Genomic DNA, 22,004 nt, shown 5'->3' on the forward strand with positions numbered 1-22,004 from the left:
GCAGAACAGTGGGAGTGATTTCAAGAGAGAAAACATTAAAAGTAGCAAGAACAACTTGCCCAGGCATGGGACAGGCGGGGGCAAGCTGATAAGCTCTGCGGAAAATGGCATAAGGAGCTGAATCACCACTGGGACAGACTCCTCCCTTTTTCTCCATCAACAGAGCACCCATCAGCAGCCTGGCATGAGACCAGCAGCTGTGGGGGGAATGCAGAACAGAGCAGGATAAGTAACAGTCTCTTCCCCTCGGAGATGCACAGTAGAATCCTCAGGGACAAGATAAAAAGCCAAGTGGCTAAAAAGGTTGGACACATTCAAGATTAAGCACTGAAAGCAAGATAAGGCCCTGAGAACCCAGTAGGGCAGACCCTGCCTTCCTCCACTCAGTACACAGGGAGGAGCAGGGCCAGATGCCTAAAGAGAATCACAAAGAAAGCACCAAAGACTGCAGGGAGCAGGAAAGCCAGAGCAAGGATCCAGGAGAAGTTATAAAGGGCGACTGGAAAAAGATGGTAAGAGGAATGTGCTCCTTTATTAGACGGAGAGAAAGCACAAGAGAAGAAAGCAGAGGTTGTGGATGTGTGTCTGTGCTTGGTTATGTATGGTATGCACCTACGTGGGCCTATCAACACACGCACGTGGAGGTGTGCATGTGGCAGACAGGTGTCTGTTCAGTGCCTCTGGATGGACCTGCCCGAGGCCATGTTGAGGGCGTGTACAACTGTGCTTTTGCATGGGTGTGAACCAGCCATCTGACCTCAGTTCTCTTGACCTCTGCCCCATGTGGTCAGTCTGCCTTATACATGGGGACAAAATAACCAGACTGTAGATGAGAGAAAGACATGGTGGTCCCTGGGAGCCTGAGCTCCCCAAGAACAGCAGGCTCTCTGCACGTGCAGCTGCCTTCACCTCTCTGGGCCATAGTCTCCTTACCTGTAAAAACATCTCAGCAGAAGCTTTCAACCCAGGGCAAACAGCACAGGCGCCACTGAAGTTTTGAAATAATAAGAGATGCCCAGGACCCACCCTTGCACCAATGAATCCCAATCTCTAGAAGAGCCTTCTAGGGGCGCCTGGGTGGCTCGGTTAAGCATCTGACTCTTGATCTCAGCTCTGGTCATGATCTCATGGGTTCGGGAGTTTGAGCCCCACGTTGGGCTCTAATGCTGACAGTGCAGAGCCAGCTTGGGATTCTGTCTCTCCCTTACTCTTTGTCCCTCCCTCACTTTCTCTCTCTCTCTCTCTCTCTCTCAAAATAAACTCAAAAACTTTTATTAAAAAAAAAAAAGAGCCTTCTAATAAAGTCCCTGCACAAGAGATTCAGAAACTGAGACTCAGTAAAAATGACAAAGGGGCCCTGAGCTCCAGATTCCATTTCCTCCCCAGGAACTCGCTGGCAAGTTGGGAATGCAGTCGTGATCTGATGGAGTCTCCCTGCATGGGAGGTTGGATTATCACACCCTAGCCAGCACTCCTCCGGAGAAAAGGCTGAAGTAAGGACTAAGGAAGACAGATCCCAAACACAAAAGACTCCTACCTGCAGGGCCCTCCCTGGAAGAACACTGACCAGATGAAACCGACAGGATAAACCAGCTCTGCACTAAGCAAACAGCCTAAAGGATGAGCACCAGACACTGGTCACAGTAGGAGATCCTGGGGAGGAGAGCTGAAGGGCCGAGGACAGTGGTCAGAGAGAAAGAAGTACAGTTCTTGTATGTGCCTTTTGAATTTTGCATCATAGGACTATATTAGCTACCTTTAAAAATCACAGGGAGAAAAAATAATTGGCAGAGGCACAGGATCTGGGATAACCTGGCTGGATAGAACCGGGATGTACACAATCTAGGTTTAGCTGGCCAGCTGACCCCAAGCAGATACAGTGTGGTGGCTGTCAAAATTAGCCTGACTTGCGACTTCACAGTGGACAGGTGGCACTCTCATTGAGCGGGGGGACCATCCCTCTATGATCTGTGAAGTTCACTCCCTGTCTGGCTCCCTGAGCTCTGGACTGAGCACCACATTCTGAGCAGTGTATGGACTGACACCTAAAATACACCCTGAAAAGAGAAATTAGGATGGAGAAGGGTCAGGAACCTGGGGCAAGGGTGAGGAAAGAGATCGTGTTTGTCAGTCTAGGCAAGGCAAAGATTGGGTGGGGCACCATTGTCATCTCCAAGTATCTCCATCGGCAAAAGAGAAAAGCTGTCCTTCCTGAAGACAGCTTCAGTTTGGTGTCCATGAACACTGCAGGAAGGTACTTTTGGGGCTAAGGAAAAACTTCCTAGCCTTTAGAGCAGTCTCACAGCAGAATGTAGTGAGCTCCTTGTCCTGGGACATACTTGACCTAGAGGTGTAGGACCATCTCTCCATCAGATGGTGCCAAAGGGATTCTTGCATCCACCAGGACACTGAACCTGGTGGACTCTGAGTCTGAGCCCACCCTGACTCAAGGAACACCCAAGTTCCTCGGGTACCAGTGCCAGGCCTTGTTGTGCAGGTTTTGTCCCTCAGGTGGTTATCCTGCTGTCACTCACCAGTGACACTGACCTAGAAGCAGTTGGGGCAGTGCCAGAGTAGCTTCCAATCCAGGGCTGCAGAGCATCTGATCAAAACCTGGGCCTGGAAGGGGTTTGGCAAGGCCAATAGGTGCACCCTTCCACCCTTTTTAAGAAACCAACATTTACTGAGTGCAGCTATGTGGCTGGTCAGGGGCTACTGTGGGAGTGAACAAGACAGACAGGTCTTGGCCCGTATTCTAGGGAGGAGACAGAAAATCAACAAGAAATAAGTTAGAAGGGATGAATGTTATAGAGACATGGACTGGAGGGGGCTCTATGGAAGGGACTCTATGGGGGGTTGGGAATCAAAGAAGGCTCTCTGAGGAGGTGGCATTTAATCTGAGCCCTGAATGACATCACCTTGTCTTGGGCATCCGGTTGACGAACAGCACTTGTGTTCAACCACAGGGGCATGAGTCTCTGTTTCAGCAGATGCCCAGCTGCTCTTTGCTATCCTTTTCTCCCTTAGCGTCGGAAGCCTTTCCCCCAGAAAGCAGCCCCAAGACACGGCGAATCCCACAGGGACATAGTTCTGAAAGAGTTGGGTGAGGGGCATCACCAGTCTCTAGAGACAAATGAGCCTGGGGTCATATCCGTGAGATGCAGATAAAAGCAGTGCTCGCTTCATTGGGTCTTTGTGAGCAGTAAATGAGCAAACGCATTTAAAGCATCAAAGCGCCCGACACACAGTAAGCGCTCAGAAAGTGGCAACTGCCCCAGTAACCGTCAATAAATGTCAATACATGTCAAAAGTCTCTGGGTCCCTGGACTCAGAGGAGGCTGAGCCTCCCGGCGCCTCGGTTTCTCCCGACGTCCTTTCTGGCTGTGGCACTGCCTGCATTCAGGCTCTACAGGCTCACGATCTCCCGAGCCTCCCCACATCCCTGCGGCCTCGGCCAGGTTTACAGGCGATGAATCCAAGGCCGCGGGGTTGTGGGTGGTGGCAGCTGGAACCAGGTGCCTCGGGGGAGCCCACGCCCCGCCCTCCACATAGGATGGCCCCGCCCCAGTCCCCCTCCAAGCCTGGAGCGGGCCCGGCTTGCACGCTCCTTTAAGGCCGCCTGCGGGAAGAGAAGAGCGTGTTTCGCCCCCTCCGACGCCGCCGAGGTAGAGGCTTCACCTTTAAGGCGGCGCAGGGACTGCTGGGAAGGCCGGCGGGATGGAGGCGGCGGGACCGGCTCACGGCTGCCGGTCCGGGTGAAGCGGGGCGGGAGCCGGAACCTGAGCCGGAGCCCGGCGGGAGCGGGAGGCGCAGGTCTGCGCGGGCCGATCCGGCCGGGAGAGGGGCCTCTGGGTTGGCCTAGGGGTGGGGGCGTCGTGGGTGCGGCCTGTGGGAGAACAGGGCCGGTCTGCTGGGAGGGGGCGCGGTCCTGCGTGGCCGGGGGCGGGAGTTCGACCTTTCCAGGAGGAGGGGTCCTCGGGGCGTTGCGCCGACCTATGGGGAAGGGTCATTGTGGGCGCGGCCCCGGGTGGGGAGACGACGTAGCAGCCGAGATCTCCAGCTCCTTTAGGGGGAGGGTCTCCCCCCCCCCCCCCCCCATGATCGGCCTGCCTGTTGGGGAAGGGGCCGCCCGGGCGGTTGGGACTGGATCTCCTGGAGGGACGGGGGTCTCCCATACGGGAGTGAGCCTGCACGATCCCCTTAGGACCGTCCTCCGGTGCTCCCTGTCCTGGCTAAGGGAGTCGCCGGGGCAGTCCCGAGTCTGGGCCGCCTAAACCGGCCTGAGCCCGTGGTCTGGACCGAATCCGGGTCCGGCCTCACCGCATTGCGTCTCCCGGGCCGAGACGACCTGGGCGCGCCCCCTGTAGGCCGAGCGCGGGCACGGTGCGGGCTGTCGGCTGGGGGACCCGGGCACCCTGGGGACCCGGGCGTCGGGGACTGAAGGTGTTTACCTAATCCGGGGTGGACGGCGGTGTGGCCCCAGGCCCGGCACCCGCCTGCCCGCCTCCTCGCCTTCACAGGCGGCACAGCCATGGCTACGATGGTGCTTCCGCGGGAGGAGAAGCTGAGCCAGGATGAGATCGTGCTGGGCACCAAGGCCGTCATCCAAGGCCTGGAGACCCTGCGCGGGGAGCATCGTGCCCTTCTCGCTCCCTTGGTAGCACATGAAGCTGGCGAGGCAGAGCCCGGCTCACAGGAGCGCTGTGTTCTCCTGCGTCGCTCCCTAGAAGCCATCGAGCTGGGTCTGGGGGAGGCCCAGGTAGGCTGGTCTGGGATGCCGAGGTGGGAGGTCAAGGGAGGGATGGAGCCTGACAGAGGAAACCTGGCAGTGTAGGAACAGAATCTGAGCAGGGAACCATGTGGCCTCTGGAGCCCCATGGTAAGATTCCAGTAATATCTGTTGAACAAACAAATGGGCTTTGGAGACCCCAGCTGTGCCTTGCCTCAGGAGAGCCTGATCATCCTTTAGCCCCGACACAGAACCCTGTTCCTGGCTTCTCTGATGGGTAGCAGAGACTGAATGACGTAAGAAAACAAAAAGGAAATCCTTAAGAACCGCCCCCGCCCCCATTCATTCTCTTATTTGTTCCTTCACAGGTAAGTTACCAAGTGCCTACTATGTGCCAGGCAATCTGTTATGTGCCAGACAGACAGCCCCAACAAGACAGACGGGTCCACTGGGGAGAAAGTCAGAAACACATATACATTTGTTACATATTGTGATAAGTTCTCCAAAGAAAACAACAAGGTCTTGGATAGCTTATAGGAAGAGGTGTAATTTATTGGTCAGGCAAGACTTCTGAGGAAGTGACATTTAAACCACGACCTGGAGGAAGGAATGAACCAGCCTCCAGAAAAGGGAGGAAGGCGAGAGGTTGCATGTGCAAAGGTCCTGAGGTAGGAAAGCTCTTGTAGTGGGAGAATTGAGAGAAGACCTGTCTAACTAGATCTTCATGGATCTAGTTCATGGAAGGAGAGGGACAGAAGAGGCCTGTGGAGAAGGCAGGGACCAGATCATGCTGCACCTTATTAGTTTGGGTTGTATTCTCAGGAAAGCAGGAAGCCTTTGGAGGGTTTTAGGAGTCAAGAGACACAGTCTGACTTAGATTTTGAAAGGTCCCTTCGGGGCACCTGGCTGGCTCGGTCATTAGAGCATGCGACTTGATCTCAGGGTTGTGGGTTCAAGTCCCACGTTGGGTATAGAGGTTACTTTTTAAAAAATCTTTAAAAAATAAAAAAAGGAGTAAAAATTCCCTTTGGCTGAGGTGTGGAGAATGAACTTTGGTGAGTCAAGGGTGGAGGCAGGCAGCAGGTAGTTAGGAAGGCACTGCTGGAATTCAAATGAGAAACAGTAGCTTGGACTAAGGGGTGGCCACGAGGGAAGCGAGAGGACCAGTTCTAGATGTTCTGGAGGTGGGTCCAGCAGGACCTGGGGATGAAGTAAGGGAGAGGAAGGAGGGCAGAATAACTCCCAGATTTGTGGTTTGAGCAAGTGAAGGTGATGAGAGAGCCTAGGTGATCAGGGGTTCAGTTTTGGTCCTCTTAAGTTGGGGCTGCCAGGACGAGGTGCAGATAGAGATATTCACGAGGCACTGGGGTACACAAGGGGTACACGCTTTCTCTGGGGGAAAGAGTCTTGGCCCCTTCAAATCTTGGCTGAGACACCGCCTGGCTCTATGAATCCTGGGCAGGTGGTAACATCTCGGTTTCCTTGCCTTTAAGGATCATGCCACCTGCTGTATATATATACTTCCAGGCTGCGAAGGGAATTTTTCAAAAAGCTAGTGGTTGCGAACACACCTGTCACTTCTGCATTTTGCTAATGAATAGAAAGTGCAGGGTGCCAGACAGCTTGGTCCTCTGGCAGGACAGCCTGCTGGTCATTCCCTCCTTGGCCAGGTGGCTGCCAGGTACAGAGATAAACACACAGGGGTCCCCCTCCTGGTGTGCACAGGCACCCACACAGATGGATAAGAGGTGGCACGGAGGGAGAGGAAAGTGCCTTCCTTTCCTGGGGCTGCAGAAACGACCCTGGCTGTGAAGGATGGAGAAAGAGTAGATCCTATGCAAGGCTCCCAGGCAGGAAGAGCCTAAATGCTCAGGAAAAGAGTCCTAGAGGTTGGAGAGAGGGGTAAGGACAGAAGCTGAGGCCTCTGGGTCCCCTTCCCCTGTGGTTCCCAGACCATCTGAAGGCTTGGGACATGGACACCTCTCCTCTCTGGGAACTGCAAAAGGGCAAGGGCTTACCTTGGCAGAAGTCAGGATGGGGCCTTTCAGTGGCCCTTCAGCCATTTATCAGAGTTCTTAGGAAAGTGCTAGCCCTGGAGCAGGGGGCAGTGCTATAGCGGCTGTGGCCACAGGGCTGGAGTCCAAGCCCCAGGAGAGACGAAGAGAAAGGCTAATTCAGAGAAAACACCCCAACAAGCCGTCTTCATGATAAACCCAGTGAGATGGGAACTGGTTTTTTGTTTTGTTTTGTTTTTTAAGTTTATTTACTTATTTTGACAGAGAGAGAAAGCACGAGTGGGGGAGGGGCAGAGAGAGAGAGAGGAGAGAGCAAGGATCCCAAGCAGGCTCCACACCATCAGTACAGAGCCCAACGTGGGGTTCGAACCCCTGAGCCTCAAGCTCATGACCTAAACCGAAGTTGGACGCTTAACTGAGCCACCCAGGCACCTCGGGAACTGGATTTTTAATGCAGAGGACTAGCCGGAGGCCCAGGAAAGTGGATGGACTATCTCAGAGTCCAGCAGAGCCGGCCTGGGAGCCCAGGGCTCCACACCCCAGAAGGAAGGAACTGAGGGTCTCCAAATCTCCTGGGTTTAGGTCTTGGACGAGGGTCCGTTTGGGGCCTTGCGGGAACACCCCCTTGATGATCAGCCCTGTAGCTCCTCATAGGCAGGGCCAGGCCCCAGTGCCCCGGGAGGCCCAGGCTGGGGGTGCACAAGGCTCTAACCCTCATCCTGGCTGGCCGGCACAGGTGATCCTGGCGCTGTCGAGCCACCTGGGGGCCGTGGAGTCAGAAAAGCAGAAGCTGCGGGCTCAGGTCCGGCGCCTGGTGCAGGAGAACCAGTGGCTGCGCGAGGAGCTGGCGGGAACACAGCAGAAGCTGCAGCGCAGCGAGCAGGCTGTGGCCCAGCTGGAGGAGGAGAAGCAGCATTTGCTGTTCATGAGCCAGATCCGCAAGCTGGATGAGGACACATCCCCCAGTGTGAGCCCCTACAGCCATCGGGCAGGGGGGCCTGGGAGGGGGAGGGGCAGCGTGGCTGGCTCTGACCCAGCCACTGACACTTGGGCTACCGCGCCCCACCTTCCCTGACACTCGTTCTGTCCTCCTCCCCAGGAGGAGAAGGGGGACGTCCCCAAAGACTCTCTGGATGACCTGTTCCCCAACGAGGAGGAGCAGAGCCCAGGTGCAGAGGGACAGCTGGTTCTGGGGGCAGGGGGAGGGAAAGCTGTGGAAACTCCTTGTCCTTGGGACCCAGAGGTCACCAGAAACAGGGACCAAAAGGCAACTGTGTTCTTTCCCACCTCATTTCTGATCATCACATCCCAGCATGTTAGAGTTTTTAATTTTTTTTTTTTTTTTTTTGAGAGAAACAGAGCATGAGCGGGGGAGGGGCAGAGAGAAGGGGAGACGCAGACTCCGAAGCAGACTCCAGGCTCTGAGCTGTCAGCTCAAACTCACGAACCATAAGGTCATAACCTGAGCTGAAATCAAGAGTCGGACGCTCAACACACTGAGCCCCCCAGCATGTTAGAGTTTAAAAGTGCTTTTCTCCCCCTAAGTCTTGAGGAGCAGTTATCACAGGTCAGAGCTTTAGAGCTGCCTAACCTAGGTTTAAGTCCTGCTCTGCCACCAGTTGTTCTGGGACCTCTGGTTTCTTTCCCTCTCTAAGCCTCCTCTGAGGGTTAACGGAGGATGTGTGCACAGTACTGAGCCCTGGGCCGGCGCTTACAGTGTCAAGTGTCCCTTCTGCGGATGGGAGGCTGAGGCTTGGAGGTTAGATGGCTTGCTCTAGAACACATAGCTTGAGGCATTGCGGCCCGGATTCTACCCACTCTACAGATGGGGAAACTAAGGCAGAATAGTAAGTGACTTGCCCAGGGCCACATGTCAGGTAGGTCAAAGACATGGCTGGTGTGTGCCAGCTCAACCCAGTTGGTACATCTTATCTGCCCTTGGCCTTGCAGCCCCCAGCCCTGGAGGAGGGGATGTGGCTGCCCAGCACGGGGGCTATGAAATCCCGGCACGGCTCCGCACCCTGCACAACCTGGTGATTCAGTACGCCTCACAGGGCCGCTACGAGGTGGCCGTGCCACTCTGCAAGCAGGCGCTCGAGGACCTGGAGAAGACATCGGGCCACGACCACCCTGATGTTGCCACCATGCTGAACATCCTGGCTTTGGTCTATCGGTGAGGGCTCCTCTGGCCACAGTCATCCATGGGAGTGCTTGCACACTTTCTGAAAGCTCCAGCCCTGGTCACAAACCCTTAGGCCCTGGTGACGGTCAGGACTCAGCTCCACTGGGCAGTTGGGCAGAGAGAAGGAGCATGTGTCCAGAGGGTGCGGAGTCCACAGGATGCCTAGGCCCCTGTGAACCTGGGCTACAGATGTGAATAAGGCTTAGTCCATTGGAGGAAAAAGACTTGGGCGTAAGTAGGGACCAGGGCAGCACATGAAGGCCCTAAGGATACCAGGGAGTCAGCACTGCTTCTCCAGCCATCAAGGCTTAAGTAGGATCTTTGGTGAGAGATGAGTTGCCCAGAACATGAGTGTGTTGGAAACGTTTCCCCTGGCAGAAAGAGGAGTATGAGCAAAGGCCCTGAGGAATAGGCAACAAGGTGCCCTGGGCATGAGGCAGTGGGGTGGGGGTGGGGTGGCAGATCTAGGGGAATCTGGCTCATACCCTGGCACTCTATGCCCTGGTGAATCGTGAGTGAACTGTCCAAAGTCCTCCGCCCCAATCTGCTGGCTGAACGGGTCTCCCGAAGCTCTGGGTCATAATCATGCCCACGCACCAGTAAATACAAGAGGAGTGACCGTGGAGATCTGAGACCACTAGGGGGAGGGCCTTGGGCTGGAGGACAACCCTTACTTACCATGCTTCTACCCGCACCCAGGGACCAGAACAAGTACAAAGAGGCTGCCCACCTGCTCAACGATGCCCTGGCCATCCGTGAAAAGACACTGGGCAAGGACCACCCGGCTGTGAGTGAGGGCGGGGGGTGGGGGAGCTGCCCCTGCCCCAGGCAGCGCCCTGGGTCATTGACCTCCACTCTCCCACCCACCAGGTGGCCGCAACGTTAAACAACCTAGCAGTTCTGTATGGCAAGCGGGGCAAGTACAAAGAGGCCGAGCCACTGTGCAAACGGGCATTAGAAATCCGGGAGAAGGTGAGAGCAGGCAGGGCTGGGCAGCTCAAGGCTGGCAGGTGGGGGCCCAGGCCAGCCTTGAGCCCAGCCACTGGCTCCCACTCCCATCGCAGGTCCTGGGCAAGTTTCATCCAGATGTGGCCAAGCAGCTGAGCAACCTGGCCCTGCTGTGCCAGAACCAGGGCAAAGCTGAAGAGGTGGAATACTACTACCGGCGGGCGCTGGAGATCTATGCCACACGCCTCGGGCCTGATGACCCCAACGTGGCCAAAACCAAGAATAACCTGGTACCCTGGGCCACGAATGGGGTGGGAGGAAGGAAGGAAAAGGCTCGACTCCCTGCATTCTGCTCACCCTCTGGCCGCTTCCCTCCAGGCCTCCTGCTACCTGAAACAGGGCAAGTACCAGGACGCAGAGACCCTGTACAAGGAGATCCTCACCCGGGCTCATGAGAAGGAGTTCGGCTCTGTCAATGGTGAGTCTGTGACCACCCTGTGCCCCACCCCCCACTCACGCAGCACAGGCCCCCCTCAGCCATCAGCATCCAGGGTAAATACCTCAGCTGGACAGGCCCTCGTGGGGTCTGGCTGGTCCCCAGCCATTTGTGTGCACGTGTGAACACACACACCCAACGCACACGGCCTCCTGGGTCGTGCTGGTACTACACGCAGCTTTTGCATACGCTGTGCCCTGGGCCCAAAGTCTTTTTACCTCCCCTGCTGGGCAATTCCTGCCCCTCATGAGGCCCCACTCCAAATGTCCCCCCCCCCCCCCCCGGGGAAGCCACCTTCTGGCCCCCCATGGTTGGTCATTTCCTGCCGTGTGATCCCTCAGCCTGGCCTATCATTTAGGCCTAGCACATGTCTCGGGCTGTGGGCTTGAGGTGTTTAAGGATCCGCTGCCCCCAACCCTCAATCGCAAGCCCCACAAGCATAGGCCTATGCCCTGTCATCTCTTTGCTCCAGAAGAGGGTCAGTAATGTTCTGAGTCTGTTTCTTTGTTCACCCATTCATTCATTCATTCATTCATACATTCATTCATTCAACAAAGCCCAACCCTGATCCTTCCTGGGTACCCCTGACCTCCTCCCCAGACCCCAGTCCTATGTTTCAACCAGGAGAAGCCTATATGGGAGGCTGGTGACAGCCCCCTTTCTCCCCCCAGGGGACAACAAGCCCATCTGGATGCACGCAGAAGAACGGGAAGAGAGCAAGGTAGCTCTATGGGCAGGGCTGGGGTGGCCTGGGGAGGGAGGGTGAGGCTAGGGATGTGTAGAGGGGAGGGACTTCTGCCACCTCTGCTGACCATTCCTTCCCCCTAGGACAAGCGCCGGGACAGCACCCCCTATGGGGAATATGGCAGCTGGTACAAGGCCTGTAAAGTAGACAGGTGAGGACAGTGGGGCAGGGCTGGCAATAGAGCAGCTGGCAGGGAAACAGCATCCTGAGCGGGGGCCAAGTCCAGGCTCTGGACTCCATCCTGCTCACCCCCAGAACACACACCTCTTTGTCACCTTGGCTTTCAAGACCTGGGTCACAGGCCACCTGTCCCAAAAAGGCTCGCTGCGTTGGGATGGCCGATTATCTTGCTCTTGGGTCTCCCAGCTTTTAGTCCTGGTGGCAGCACCCCACGTAGGGCTGGGGTTGGGGTGATTCCGAACCAGGAGAGTCTAGCACAAGCACAGGGCTTGACACGGGAGGGGAGAGATCCTGGTTGGCTGGATGGCTCGTCAGGGCCCAATGTGGGCTGGATGGGCCTGGTTCCTGGGGAACATGGAGTCTGAGACTATCCCGCTCTCCCATCCACAGCCCCACAGTCAACACTACCCTGCGCAGCTTGGGGGCCCTCTACCGGCGCCAGGGCAAGCTAGAAGCGGCACACACACTGGAGGACTGCGCCAGCCGAAGCCGCAAGCAGGTGAGGCCACGGGCCCGAGGGGGGTGGGCAGGGACCTGTGTGGCCCTGTGTGTTCCAGTCAGGATTCACGGCTCCATCCGGTGTGCCCTGCCTCTCCCTCAGGGCCTGGACCCTGCAAGCCAGACCAGGGTGGTGGAACTGCTGAAAGATAGCAGTGGTGGACGGGGAGACCGCCGTGGCAGCCGGGACGTGACCGGGGGTGCTGGGGCTCGGCCTGAGTCTGAACTCGAGGAGGCAGGGCCTGCAGCCGAATGGAGCGGGGTGAGTCTAGGGTCTTGGGTGGGCCGGGAGGCTGTGTGGTCAGTGTGGCACAGAGACAAACGTCTGCCCCACAGGATGGCAGTGGCTCCTTGCGGCGCAGTGGCTCCTTTGGGAAGCTCCGAGATGCCCTGAGGCGGAGCAGTGAGATGCTGGTGAAGAAGCTGCAGGGTGGTGGCCCGCAGGAGCCTCCTAATCCCAGGTGAGCCTCTGCCCCTGATCGCCCCCACTCCCCCCGCTGCCCACCCAGAGTGAGCCTCTCACGAACCCACCCAATAACCCACCAACCCCAGATGAGCTTCTGATCCACATGAACTCCCTTGTCTCTCTCAAGCTCCGCCACCCACCAGATCTGCTCCCTTCCCGTGAGCCTCCCTTTCCAGCCCCAACCTGACCCCTTCCCACGTCTCCCCCTCCCCCAGCCCACCCCATTCACCCTGGGCAAATCCAGGCATTCCTTTCCCCTCAGGATGAAGCGGGCTAGTTCTCTCAACTTCCTCAACAAGAGTGTGGAAGAGCCTGTCCAGGTATGGCTGGGTGGGTGTTTGGGCACTGGGTAGCTGAAGCCCAGGCCCCAGGGCCCAAAGGCTGCATGTCCTGTGTACTGGCCAAGCTTGCCAATCACGTCTACTTACCTAGCAACATTTCCAGCTCTGTGCCAGGCCCAGCTTTGGGCTGGACACAGGGAAGACAAATGAGGGAAACCCTGCTCCCGCCTGGGATGGATGTGCACGTGGCCAGGGCCAACACAGTAACCGCTGAGGTGGGCAGGAGTTCAGAGCACCACGACATGGTCGGGGGCCCAGCTCAGGGCCTATGGCTGATCAGGCCCCTTCTGCCGGGGAAGTACAGACCGGCAGCAGCAGGAAGCTGAGCCACCTGCCCCTTCTGCCCACAGCCTGGAGGCACAGGTTTCTCTGACAGCCGCACCCTCAGCTCCAGCTCCATGGACCTCTCCCGACGAAGCTCCCTCGTGGGCTAATCCTGAAGGGGCAGCCAGTTGCCAGAGCCTCCACCCGGCACTGTCCCCATCCCCAGCCCTTCGCATGGGCCTGCTGCTTGCCCCACGTGTCTTTCCCAAGGACCCCTGTCTTTTCTGTTCAATCTCAGGGTAACCTCCTCCCTCGTCATCTCAGCCCTAAGCCCTGGAGGCAGGGCCTGCCTGCTCCAGCTCTACCCCTTATTTATTCCATCCAGCAGGGCCCCCTCTTCTTTAGGTTCAGGGCCAGCGTGAGGGGCTGGCCAGGGTCTCCAAGGTAGAGACACAGCGGCCCGCCCTCCCCAGGCCCCGGAGACAAGAACACTGAGCACCTGCCGTCCCTTCAGCACTCCTGCCCTCCCCCCTGTCCCCCGCCCCCGGCCGTTGCTTCTGTATATAGAGAAATAAGTTATTGGCCGCGCCCCTCCCCTCAGTCCACGGTACTCCCCGGTTCTCCCCTCACCCTGTCCTCCTCTAGTGGTACCGCCCAGGCCTTAATCACCCCCATTCCGCGCGGTGGTATCTTCCAAGCTCTACATCTTGGGAGGGCAGCGCCTCCCCAAAGGGTTCCCTGGGCCTTCTCGCGCTCCTCCTCGCCTCTGAGGGGCGCGTTGAGCCCCACCATCGCCCCGTGCCCCAGGACGGAGAGCCCTCCCCTCGCCCGTCCTTTCACCGCCGGGCCCTGCCCAGCATCCCGGCCTATGCACTGCCCCTCCCGCCTGGTCCCGCCCAGGCACGGCCTGACCCCGCCCCGGGCACCGCCCGTCGAGCCATCCTGCCACGCCTCATCCCACGCCTGCAGCTTCTCGCGAGGGGCAGTGATGACCCCCTGTGGCAGGAGGGGCTGTCCCTGTTGGGGGTGAGGCGGTCGCTTTCTATTTTCAAATGTTGCTGTAGAAATAAAGACCGTTTGAATCTGAGCCGGGCTTGATTTGGAGCGGAGGCCGAGGTCTCCTAGCGTCTCTAGATTGGGGGTGAGGGCGGGAGAGGCTGCGAGCGAGCGAGCGTTTGTGTGTGTCTCTCACGTCCGGTCCCGTGCAGCCGAAGCCCAGATATTTTGCTCCTATCCCGGATTTGTTAGGGGGCCTCGCAAGTTCAGGGTTTTTTCTAACAACCTTCATCTCTGAGGTTCTAGGGACAGCGGTCTTTGAACTCTTCCCCTTACAAGGCTGTTTCACCTTGAGCGAATTACCGAGAGTCGACTTTTCCATCTATAAAATGTGGGTGACGACACCCTCCCGGGGCTGCATCTGAATTAACAGTACCAGCACACCAAGAACCCCAAATAAATGAACTTCTAATGCTAACAGCTCCGGGAGCTGAGAGGGTAGGGATGACCACCTCTGCCAGGCAGACACGAAACGTGTCAACCCCAGCCCTAAATTGAGCTTTCCTGGTGGGGACACAGTCAGGCTCCTGGGCGCTTTCATCAAGCCCAGTGACGGCTACGGGGAACGAACTACAAGCCCCAGAAGGCATCGCGCGGCGATGATGGGGCGTGAGCTAGGAGACACAACCTCGGGTTTACGCCTGCGCAGCGGGGGTGAGTTGGGAAAAGCAAGGAGACTACAAGTTCCGAGAAGCAACGCAGCAAGACCCAAGTCGGGAATGTTTGCGCCTGCGCGTCGCGGGCGGGGCCTGTGGGGCGGAGCGGCCACCATCTTGGAACGGGAGGCGGAGCAGAGCTGACTGGGAGCGACCGAGCGGGCCACCGCCGCCGCCATGAACCCCGAATAGTGAGTGAGCCCCGCCCGCGCCGTCCGGCGCAGCCTCGATCCCGAGTACGGGGCTGTACGCTTACCGGGGTTGTCCGGCCTGGGTCAGGACTGCGCGGCGCCCCCACATCCGGGTCCCTCTTCCGCTGACCCCCCCCCCCCCCACATCCGGGTCCTGCCCCTCCCCCCGGGGGCCCCCGGACCCCGGCTCGGCACCCCGAGTTCTTGCACCCGGCGCCCAGACACTGCGACCCCGAGGGGCACTACTTGGAGTCCGAAGCACCGGCCCCTACCAGGCCTTATCGGTCAGGTGACCCTGCAGCCTCGGTCTCTCCCGGCCTCAGTTTCCCCACCTGCTGCTTGAGAGAGTGGCGGTCTGGGTGCTGACGACTGTCCCGGCGTTCTGGAGCGGGTCCAGACTCGGGCGCCCTTTAGGTCAGACAGTCAGCCTTTCTGTTCGTCCCGTTCTCCCGGAATCCTGTTTCAGGGGCTGGTCAGGCGCGGGAAGCCTCGAGGCACCGCGCTGGGTCGCTCTCCCGTGGGTCCTCCCCTCCGGGACCGCCGCTTTGCCCCTTGCCTGGGTCTAGCTGTCCTGCCGCTCCTGGAGGCCAGTCCCTTCCCGCCCTCTCCTCACCTTGGCGCAGGCCCCCAGCGCCATCGTCACACCCCTTCCCTTCCCCGTCACGCTGCCGGTGAAGTTTAGATGAATGTGGCATTTGTTTCTCCCTTCCAGTGGGATTCTCTGTACCTCAGACTCTCCTCACTTCTTGGTCACTCCCCCTGCGGGTAGGTGGCCCACATCTCTGTCCCGGACTTCTCATTGACAGATTTCCCCAAGTGTCAGTTACCTTCTTCCTCTTCCGCCACTTCCTTTTTCTCCTCCAGATCCAGGCCTCAGATTTCCTTGGGGAAGGGTGAAGCTCTGAGCTGGCTTATCAGGGACACAGAAGGGAACCAGCAGGCTCTCAGAGACTTTGGAGTCTGAACCTGGTTTCCAGTCTTAAAGTTAACAGCTGTGTAACTTAGGGCAAGTCACACTTCCCTCTTCTGACCTCTGGTTTCCTCATTGGTTGGGAATAACGCCGTCCGCTTCACAGGGCTGTTGTGAGGCTTAAACGAGATGATGTGTCTGAAGTGTTTCGCCCAGGGCCAGGCACACTTAGGAACTCAGCGCGTTTTAACTGCTCTCGTTGCTACGTGTTGACCACCTCTTCTTACCAGGCTCCTTACATAGAGGTTCACTTAAGCTCTAGGCTGGGCCCTAGCTTCCACTTCTGGGGCCTCCCCTGCCAAGCCAGGTGGGCCCCAGGGAAGTGTGGGGGATTCCCTAGATGGTCCCCACTGGCCGCGAGACCATGGAGTCTGTCAGGAGTCAGGATACGATGTCCGGCTTTTTCCCCTAATGACTGTGATCCTTGGCAAGCCATGTTTCTCTCCGTGCCTCAGTTTCCTTCCCTGTAAGGTGGGAATTTGGACAGTCCTTTGGGCCAGCTGTAATATGGGCGGTGGTCCGCCTTCCCCTGCCCAGGACTTGTGGGAGGATCTTGTGAGCACCTTAGTACTCTAAACCAAGGCAAGCGTCACGGCATGGGAGAGTGTCGTAGTTGTGATTGCAGGATGGCGGGGCGGGTGGGCTCTTTGCCTTCCTTCACGTCTTCCCATCCTTTCTTGCCAGTGACTACCTGTTTAAGCTGCTTCTGATTGGTGATTCGGGCGTGGGCAAGTCATGCCTGCTTCTGCGGTTTGCTGTGAGTAAGAAGCCTCCCATACCGTCCATCTGGGGTCCTGGCTGGTGGCAGGAGGGAGAGGGGTCAGCCCAGAGCCCAGTAGTTGCAAGACCTTAGACCCCAAGGATGAAAGACACAGGGCTGGCAGGTTGGGGTGCTGAGAGTGGGGGCGTGGCAGTTACAAGCTCAGCTGGGGGCAGAGACCTGGAGGGAGGTTTTCCAGATGGGCCCTGGCCCTGTTCACCCAGGCCATTTCACTGGTCCCCGCTTTTCCAGGATGACACATACACAGAGAGCTACATCAGCACTATCGGGGTGGACTTCAAGATCCGAACCATTGAGCTGGATGGCAAAACCATCAAACTTCAGATCGTGAGTGTTGCTCTTCCCAGTCCCTGCTGCAGGGGCAGCCGCCTTGGGACGGGGTTCTCGGCCCGTAGCCCGGAGCTGACCTGTCCTTCCCTTCTCTCCTACTTTCTTACAGTGGGACACAGCTGGTCAGGAGCGGTTCCGGACCATCACTTCCAGCTACTACCGGGGGGCTCATGGCATCATTGTGGTGTACGATGTCACCGACCAGGTAGGTACTCCTGGGGCCACATTCCCGGCTTTGCCTCCTCAGTTTTGGATCTTTGTTCTTTTTTTTGTTGTTGTTCTTTTTTTTCCCCAAAGATCTTATTTTTTTAAGTAATCTCCATACCCAATTTGAGGGTCAAATTCACAACCCCGAGATCAACAGTCGCACGTTCTGACTGAACCAGTCAGGTGCCCCAGGTCTTTGGTTCTTGTTTCTTTTTACTCTTCCCATCCTCTCTTCCGGATGCTTCCTGGAAAGGAGACTGTACTCGGACTCATTTCACAAGGAGGGAAGCAGCCGCAGAAGTGCATCCTCCTGAGGCCCTGCTGCAGGGTGTTGCAGAACCAGGCCTCACAACTCTTGGCCAAACTTGCCACCTTATTCTAGAATCGGGGCACCTGTGTTTTGTAGGGGTTTAGTCAGCTGATTAGCTGCCTTGCTGGGCCCATGGCTTCCTGTGTGAAGATCCTGTGGAGAAGCGATTGGAGGGCTTTAGACAAGGAGGTGGGGGAGCCCTGCACTCGGGGCGCGTTGTGAGCCAAGGTAGAAGCCCAGTGTCTGCTGTGGCAGCATTAGTCATGTGTCACTGGCAGCAGTGGTGGCATTAGAACCTGAAACAGTCCCACCATACCTTATAGTTTTTAGAGAACCTGCCACAGCCTCGTGACACTCTAAAGAGGTCTGCATTAGGTTCCCGCTTTACAGATGAGGAAACGGGTCAGAATGGTGAGGAGACTTGCCTGGGGCCACGCAGTTCATTAAGTGACAGACAGAAAACCTGATTCTGCCGCCCTTGTTCTTTCAACTAAACCTTGTTGCTTAGTGGGGGGCCTGGTCCTGGGCACATGGAGATGCTTCTATCAGCCCTGGGCCTGGAAGAGTTCCCGCTCTGAAGGGCAGCTGGGCCCTTGGGCTCGCTGGGAACTCATGATGTCTTTTGGACAACAGGCTGTGGGTGAACTGTGCTCTACTCGGACAGAGGTCGCCAAGGACCTCTAGCTGCCAAGTCCCATGACCTCATTTCAGTTCTTGCCCTGATTGACCTTTCATGGCTTTTACCTTCATTCTCTTCCCTCTCCTTGGAAAGTTTACTATCTCCAGCTCTCCTACCTTTTGCTGCATTAGATTCTCTTTTGAGTGAATTTTTACAGGTTTGCTCTGTCCTACCACCTCCTGCCCCCATCCTCATCTTGTGTTTCTTGACTCTCCCTGCATGGGTCTGGCCGCTTTGTGGTTTGGTTCCTGTCTTATGTTCTGTGAGTCCTGTGCAAACAGCTATCACTGTGAGTCTTTTCTTCTGTGTTCTACCTTGCTGGCACTTTGTCCAGTGAACTGAGTGCTGGGGTCCCTGTTTTCTGGCTGAGATACGCTTAGGGAGGTGTTAGGTAACTTGCCCATGGTCTCATAGCCAGAAAGCGCAAAGCCAGTGTTTGAACCAGGGTTCTTGGCTTCCAAGCCAGCCCTTCCCTTCCCCTAGCCAGCCTCTCAGCTCCGGATCATCTTCAGAACTCAGTGTATCCAGCACTGCCCTCACTGTCTCTCCCCATGCTATCTCCCACAACCCCATCTTTGTAACAGAGTGCCTGTTGGTCTGACCAGAAAACTCTTCCCTCCCCCAGTTCTCTTCTCTGTCTTCTTTCTCAGGTCCATTCCCTTGTAATAATAGCAGTGATGAGGATAATAGCAGCTCCTGCTAATTAAGCACTTGTCATGAGACAGGCCTGCATTCATTATCTCATGTTCACAACAGCCCCATCGGGAGATACTGTTTTATAGAAGTGAGGAAGTTGAAGCTCAGAGAGGTCAGGTGACAAATCTAGGGTCTCACAGTAAATATTTGGCAGAGCTGGGGACTTAACCCAGGATGGTCTTGACTCTGAATCCTGTACTCTTCCTTGCCTCACTCCTTGGCTCAGGGCGCACATTTCTTCCCTAGAACATTCCAGCCACCTCCCAGTTGGTCTCCATCTTCTCACCAGGCTGAACTGGCCTCTACACTCCTACCTGGACTGTCCTCCCAGAACACAGGTGTGCTTCTGCTGCTCCCTTCCTGAGAAAACTCTCGTGGGCTCCTGGTTGTCTAGATTCAGCCAAGCTAAGACCTTCCATCTTCTGGCCTGCCTCCTTTCCCCTTCCTTCTGTGCCCAGGGCCTGTAGCCAGCAACCTTCAGCATCCCCCTGCTCTCCAAAGGCACTGCGCCCCCTCACCCCCCTACCCCATTCCTTGACCTGGTGTGTGTCATCTCCTCCCCTCGCACCTTTCCCATTCCTCCACTTGCTTCCACACAAGGCCAGTTTGTACCTTCGGGCGTAGGTCAGCTGCAGTCTCTGGGCAGAAGCAGTCCTAGGGCTGCAGCGGCTCCTGCCTTCCATCCCTACAGCGCTCCTCACCCTGTCTTGCCATCGTGTGTGTCCTGCTCTAGTCCTCCACTGTCTCCTGAGTGCCTTAGGGTAGGACCTAGGTATGTGTCCCATCCTTGTCCACAGGGCCCCAGCCTAGGACATGCAGGAGGTGTAAGTTCGAATCCAGCGGGATAGCCCCCCACGTTCTGATTCCTAAGAGGGGAAAGTGGCTCTAGCTCACGCATGTTCCTGAAAGATCTGTCTTTGTCTATGAGCCAGGGGTAGGGGGAAGGGAGTGGCCAGCTGTTGGGAGGGCTGGTCTGAGTGAGGAGGCTATTGGTGCCAGAAGCAGAATGCATGTCTGGCCTTGTTCCCGGCTATGTGTCTCTCTCAATAGGCCAGGGTCTCCTCTGCGAGGACCCTCCACCTACCATTGGGCTGTAAGACTTCAGACCTTACAGGGATTTTAAGGCCACCATGGGAACTTTGCTAACCTGTTCCCCTCCATTTCCGTCTCCTCTCTGGTCTCTCTTTTGTTATTTGCTCCCTGCGTGTTTTCAACCTTTTCTGTGTCTCAGGGAGAGACCAACAGCATGAAGCAGAGCTGGCTGGCCCTTAGGCCTGGGCTGTTTTATGTACTGGGGCTGTTAGCAGATAGCTGGTGCCAGGCTTGGCTTTGGGGGTCTCAGACGGAGGGCATCAGAGAGGACCCCTAAACCTGGAGGAGAAAGCTGCTTCTGTCTGGTTCCCTGAGCTCTCAGGGCTCCTGCCTCTCTCAGGAGCCCAGGGAAGCCCCCTTTAACAGCCCTGGTTCTCTTGGCCTTGGGTAGGGATGGGAGTTGAGAGCAAAATAACTTCTGATTCTGGCTCCTCTAGGAATCCTACGCCAATGTGAAGCAGTGGCTACAGGAAATTGACCGCTATGCCAGTGAGAACGTCAATAAGCTCCTGGTGGGCAACAAGAGCGACCTCACCACCAAGAAAGTGGTGGATAACACCACAGCCAAGGTGAGCGGGGCCTGGGTCAGGCCGCCCAGGATGGGCTGGTGTCTGCTGCCTCTCACCCCTCCTTCCCCTCCTCTTCTCTCTCCTCCCCTTGTCAGGAGTTTGCAGACTCTCTGGGCATCCCCTTCCTGGAGACGAGTGCCAAGAACGCTACCAATGTCGAGCAGGCATTCATGACCATGGCTGCTGAGATCAAAAAGCGGATGGGGCCTGGGGCAGCCTCAGGGGGTGAGCGGCCCAACCTCAAGATTGACAGCACCCCCGTGAAGCCGGCTGGTGGTGGCTGTTGCTAGGAGGGGCACATGGGGTGGGACAGGAGGGGGCACCTTCTCCAGATGATGCCCCTGGAGGGGACAGGAGGTGCCTCCCTGTCCTGGGGCATTTGAGTCTGTGGCTTTGGGGTGTCCTGGGCTCCCCATCTCCCTCTGGCCCATCTGCCTGCTGCCCTGAGCCCCGGTTTTGTCAAGGCCCCCAAGGGAGGACACCCAGGACCTTTGGCTGGGGTGGGGATGTGGGCTTGCTCTGCTGCTGCCTCTAGGTAACTTTAAAAGGTACCCCACCACACACCTTTCTTTGGGATGAGGGCTCCTCTGTTCCCCTCCCTTGCCCCCCATGTATGCTGCAGTGGGTTTCTCTCCTTACCCTTTTTCCTTCCCACCCCACCCCCCACCCCCCTTCCCCAAGAGCTGAGAGCCTCCCTGGCCGCTGCAGTCCCTGTCAGCAGTCAGCACCCAGGGCCAGGAATGGGACCAGGGGATCCAGGACCCAGGATCCAGGGCCCTGGGCTGGACCTCAGGAAGGGCATGGGGGCCACAGGGGCCCAGCAGCCCACCCTTTCCTCCCTGCCTCCCCTCCCCGCCCCTTCCACACTTCACAGCTCGAGCCGTCCAGCTGCGGTGGGGTCTGAGCACATCTAGAGCAGGTGGGCGGGCAGCCATGCTGGGCCTGTGTCTTGAGCCCAGAGGGAGCCTGCTCCTGCCACCCCCTGCCCTGCCAGAGCCAGGCCCATGTGCTGCCTGCCCACCGTGCCCCTTTGTCCCCAAGGCAGGCAGAGGCGGAAGGCCCACCGTGCCAGAGGCCGGGCGCCAGCCTTAACCCTCACTCTGCCAGCACCTCCCTGTACCTGAGGCAGCACATCTGGCTTATTCTCCCCCTTCTGTTCTTGGAAACCTATGAGGGCAGGTCCTCATACCCTGGTGCTGCTTCTCCTCTGGGGAATGTGGGTGCAAACCCAGGGTTGAGGGCCTCCCCCTCCCCAACCCCCCCCCCCCCGAACCGGGATCCTAGCCCCCTGCCCTCTGGCACAGCTTCTTCCTGCAGAAAAACAAACCTTTGGTCTCTACCTGAGAAGCCATGTCCCTTGTGCTGTCTCTCGCCTGTCCCATCTGTGCCCTGCCCTCCAGCTTGTATTTAAGTCCCTGGGGTGCCCCCCACTCCCAGGTTCCCCTCTGGTGTCATGTCAGGCATTTTGCAAGGAAAAGCCACTTGGGGAAAGACAGAAAGGACAAAAAATAAATAAATTTCCACTGGCCCTCCGGTGAGCCGAGGGTTTTTGCAAGGAAGTTGTGGTGGTTGAGTGTGGTCTGTGGCGGGAGCTGTCTTGGGG

At 57.3% G+C, this 22,004-nt stretch overlaps 2 protein-coding genes across 8 annotated transcripts; both read left to right on the top strand.

Annotated features, from left to right (window-relative positions):
• The first annotated feature begins 288 nt into the window (after positions 1–288).
• Positions 289–13,951, top strand: KLC2 (kinesin light chain 2). Of its 7 annotated transcripts, none has more exons than XM_042958699.1 (16): positions 495–512; positions 4,521–4,759; positions 7,481–7,711; positions 7,844–7,913; positions 8,695–8,917; positions 9,626–9,713; positions 9,797–9,898; positions 9,991–10,164; positions 10,253–10,352; positions 11,042–11,091; positions 11,199–11,266; positions 11,686–11,794; positions 11,897–12,055; positions 12,130–12,254; positions 12,522–12,579; positions 12,951–13,951. In XM_042958699.1, exons 2-16 carry the CDS (start codon positions 4,532–4,534, stop codon positions 13,032–13,034), a joined length of 1,869 nt encoding a protein of 622 aa, XP_042814633.1. In that variant the 5' UTR covers positions 495–512; positions 4,521–4,531; the 3' UTR covers positions 13,035–13,951. The 7 variants fall into 7 exon arrangements, with proteins under 7 accessions (XP_042814635.1, XP_042814633.1, XP_007091916.2 ...); XM_007091854.3 differs by lacking the exon at positions 495–512 and adding an exon at positions 3,581–3,665; XM_042958697.1 differs by lacking the exon at positions 495–512 and adding an exon at positions 3,605–3,665 and having other exon boundaries at positions 4,484–4,759.
• A 702-nt stretch (positions 13,952–14,653) lies between these two features.
• Positions 14,654–21,960, top strand: RAB1B (RAB1B, member RAS oncogene family). The gene is made up of 6 exons (XM_042958951.1): positions 14,654–14,767; positions 16,422–16,494; positions 16,750–16,845; positions 16,958–17,053; positions 20,270–20,401; positions 20,497–21,960. The coding sequence occupies exons 1-6, from the start codon at positions 14,754–14,756 to the stop codon at positions 20,689–20,691; spliced, it is 606 nt and encodes a 201-aa protein (XP_042814885.1). The 5' UTR covers positions 14,654–14,753; the 3' UTR covers positions 20,692–21,960.
• The last annotated feature ends 44 nt before the right edge of the window (positions 21,961–22,004 follow it).

This window comes from Panthera tigris, chromosome D1 (assembly GCF_018350195.1).
Source record: "Panthera tigris isolate Pti1 chromosome D1, P.tigris_Pti1_mat1.1, whole genome shotgun sequence".
Taxonomy (NCBI): Eukaryota; Metazoa; Chordata; class Mammalia; order Carnivora; family Felidae; genus Panthera; species Panthera tigris.

Bases quoted from the DNA above. Each gene is read 5' to 3' on its own strand.
- KLC2 (XM_042958699.1), top strand. From the start codon at position 4,532: ATGGCTACGATGGTGCTTCCGCGGGAGGAGAAGCTGAGCCAGGATGAG. The intron at 4,760-7,480 runs GTAGGCTGGTCT...TGGCCGGCACAG, and splicing joins TGGGTCTGGGGGAGGCCCAG to GTGATCCTGGCGCTGTCGAG. The intron at 9,899-9,990 runs GTGAGAGCAGGC...CTCCCATCGCAG, and splicing joins CATTAGAAATCCGGGAGAAG to GTCCTGGGCAAGTTTCATCC.
- RAB1B (XM_042958951.1), top strand. The intron at 17,054-20,269 runs GTAGGTACTCCT...TGGCTCCTCTAG, and splicing joins TGTACGATGTCACCGACCAG to GAATCCTACGCCAATGTGAA. The intron at 20,402-20,496 runs GTGAGCGGGGCC...TCCCCTTGTCAG, and splicing joins TGGATAACACCACAGCCAAG to GAGTTTGCAGACTCTCTGGG.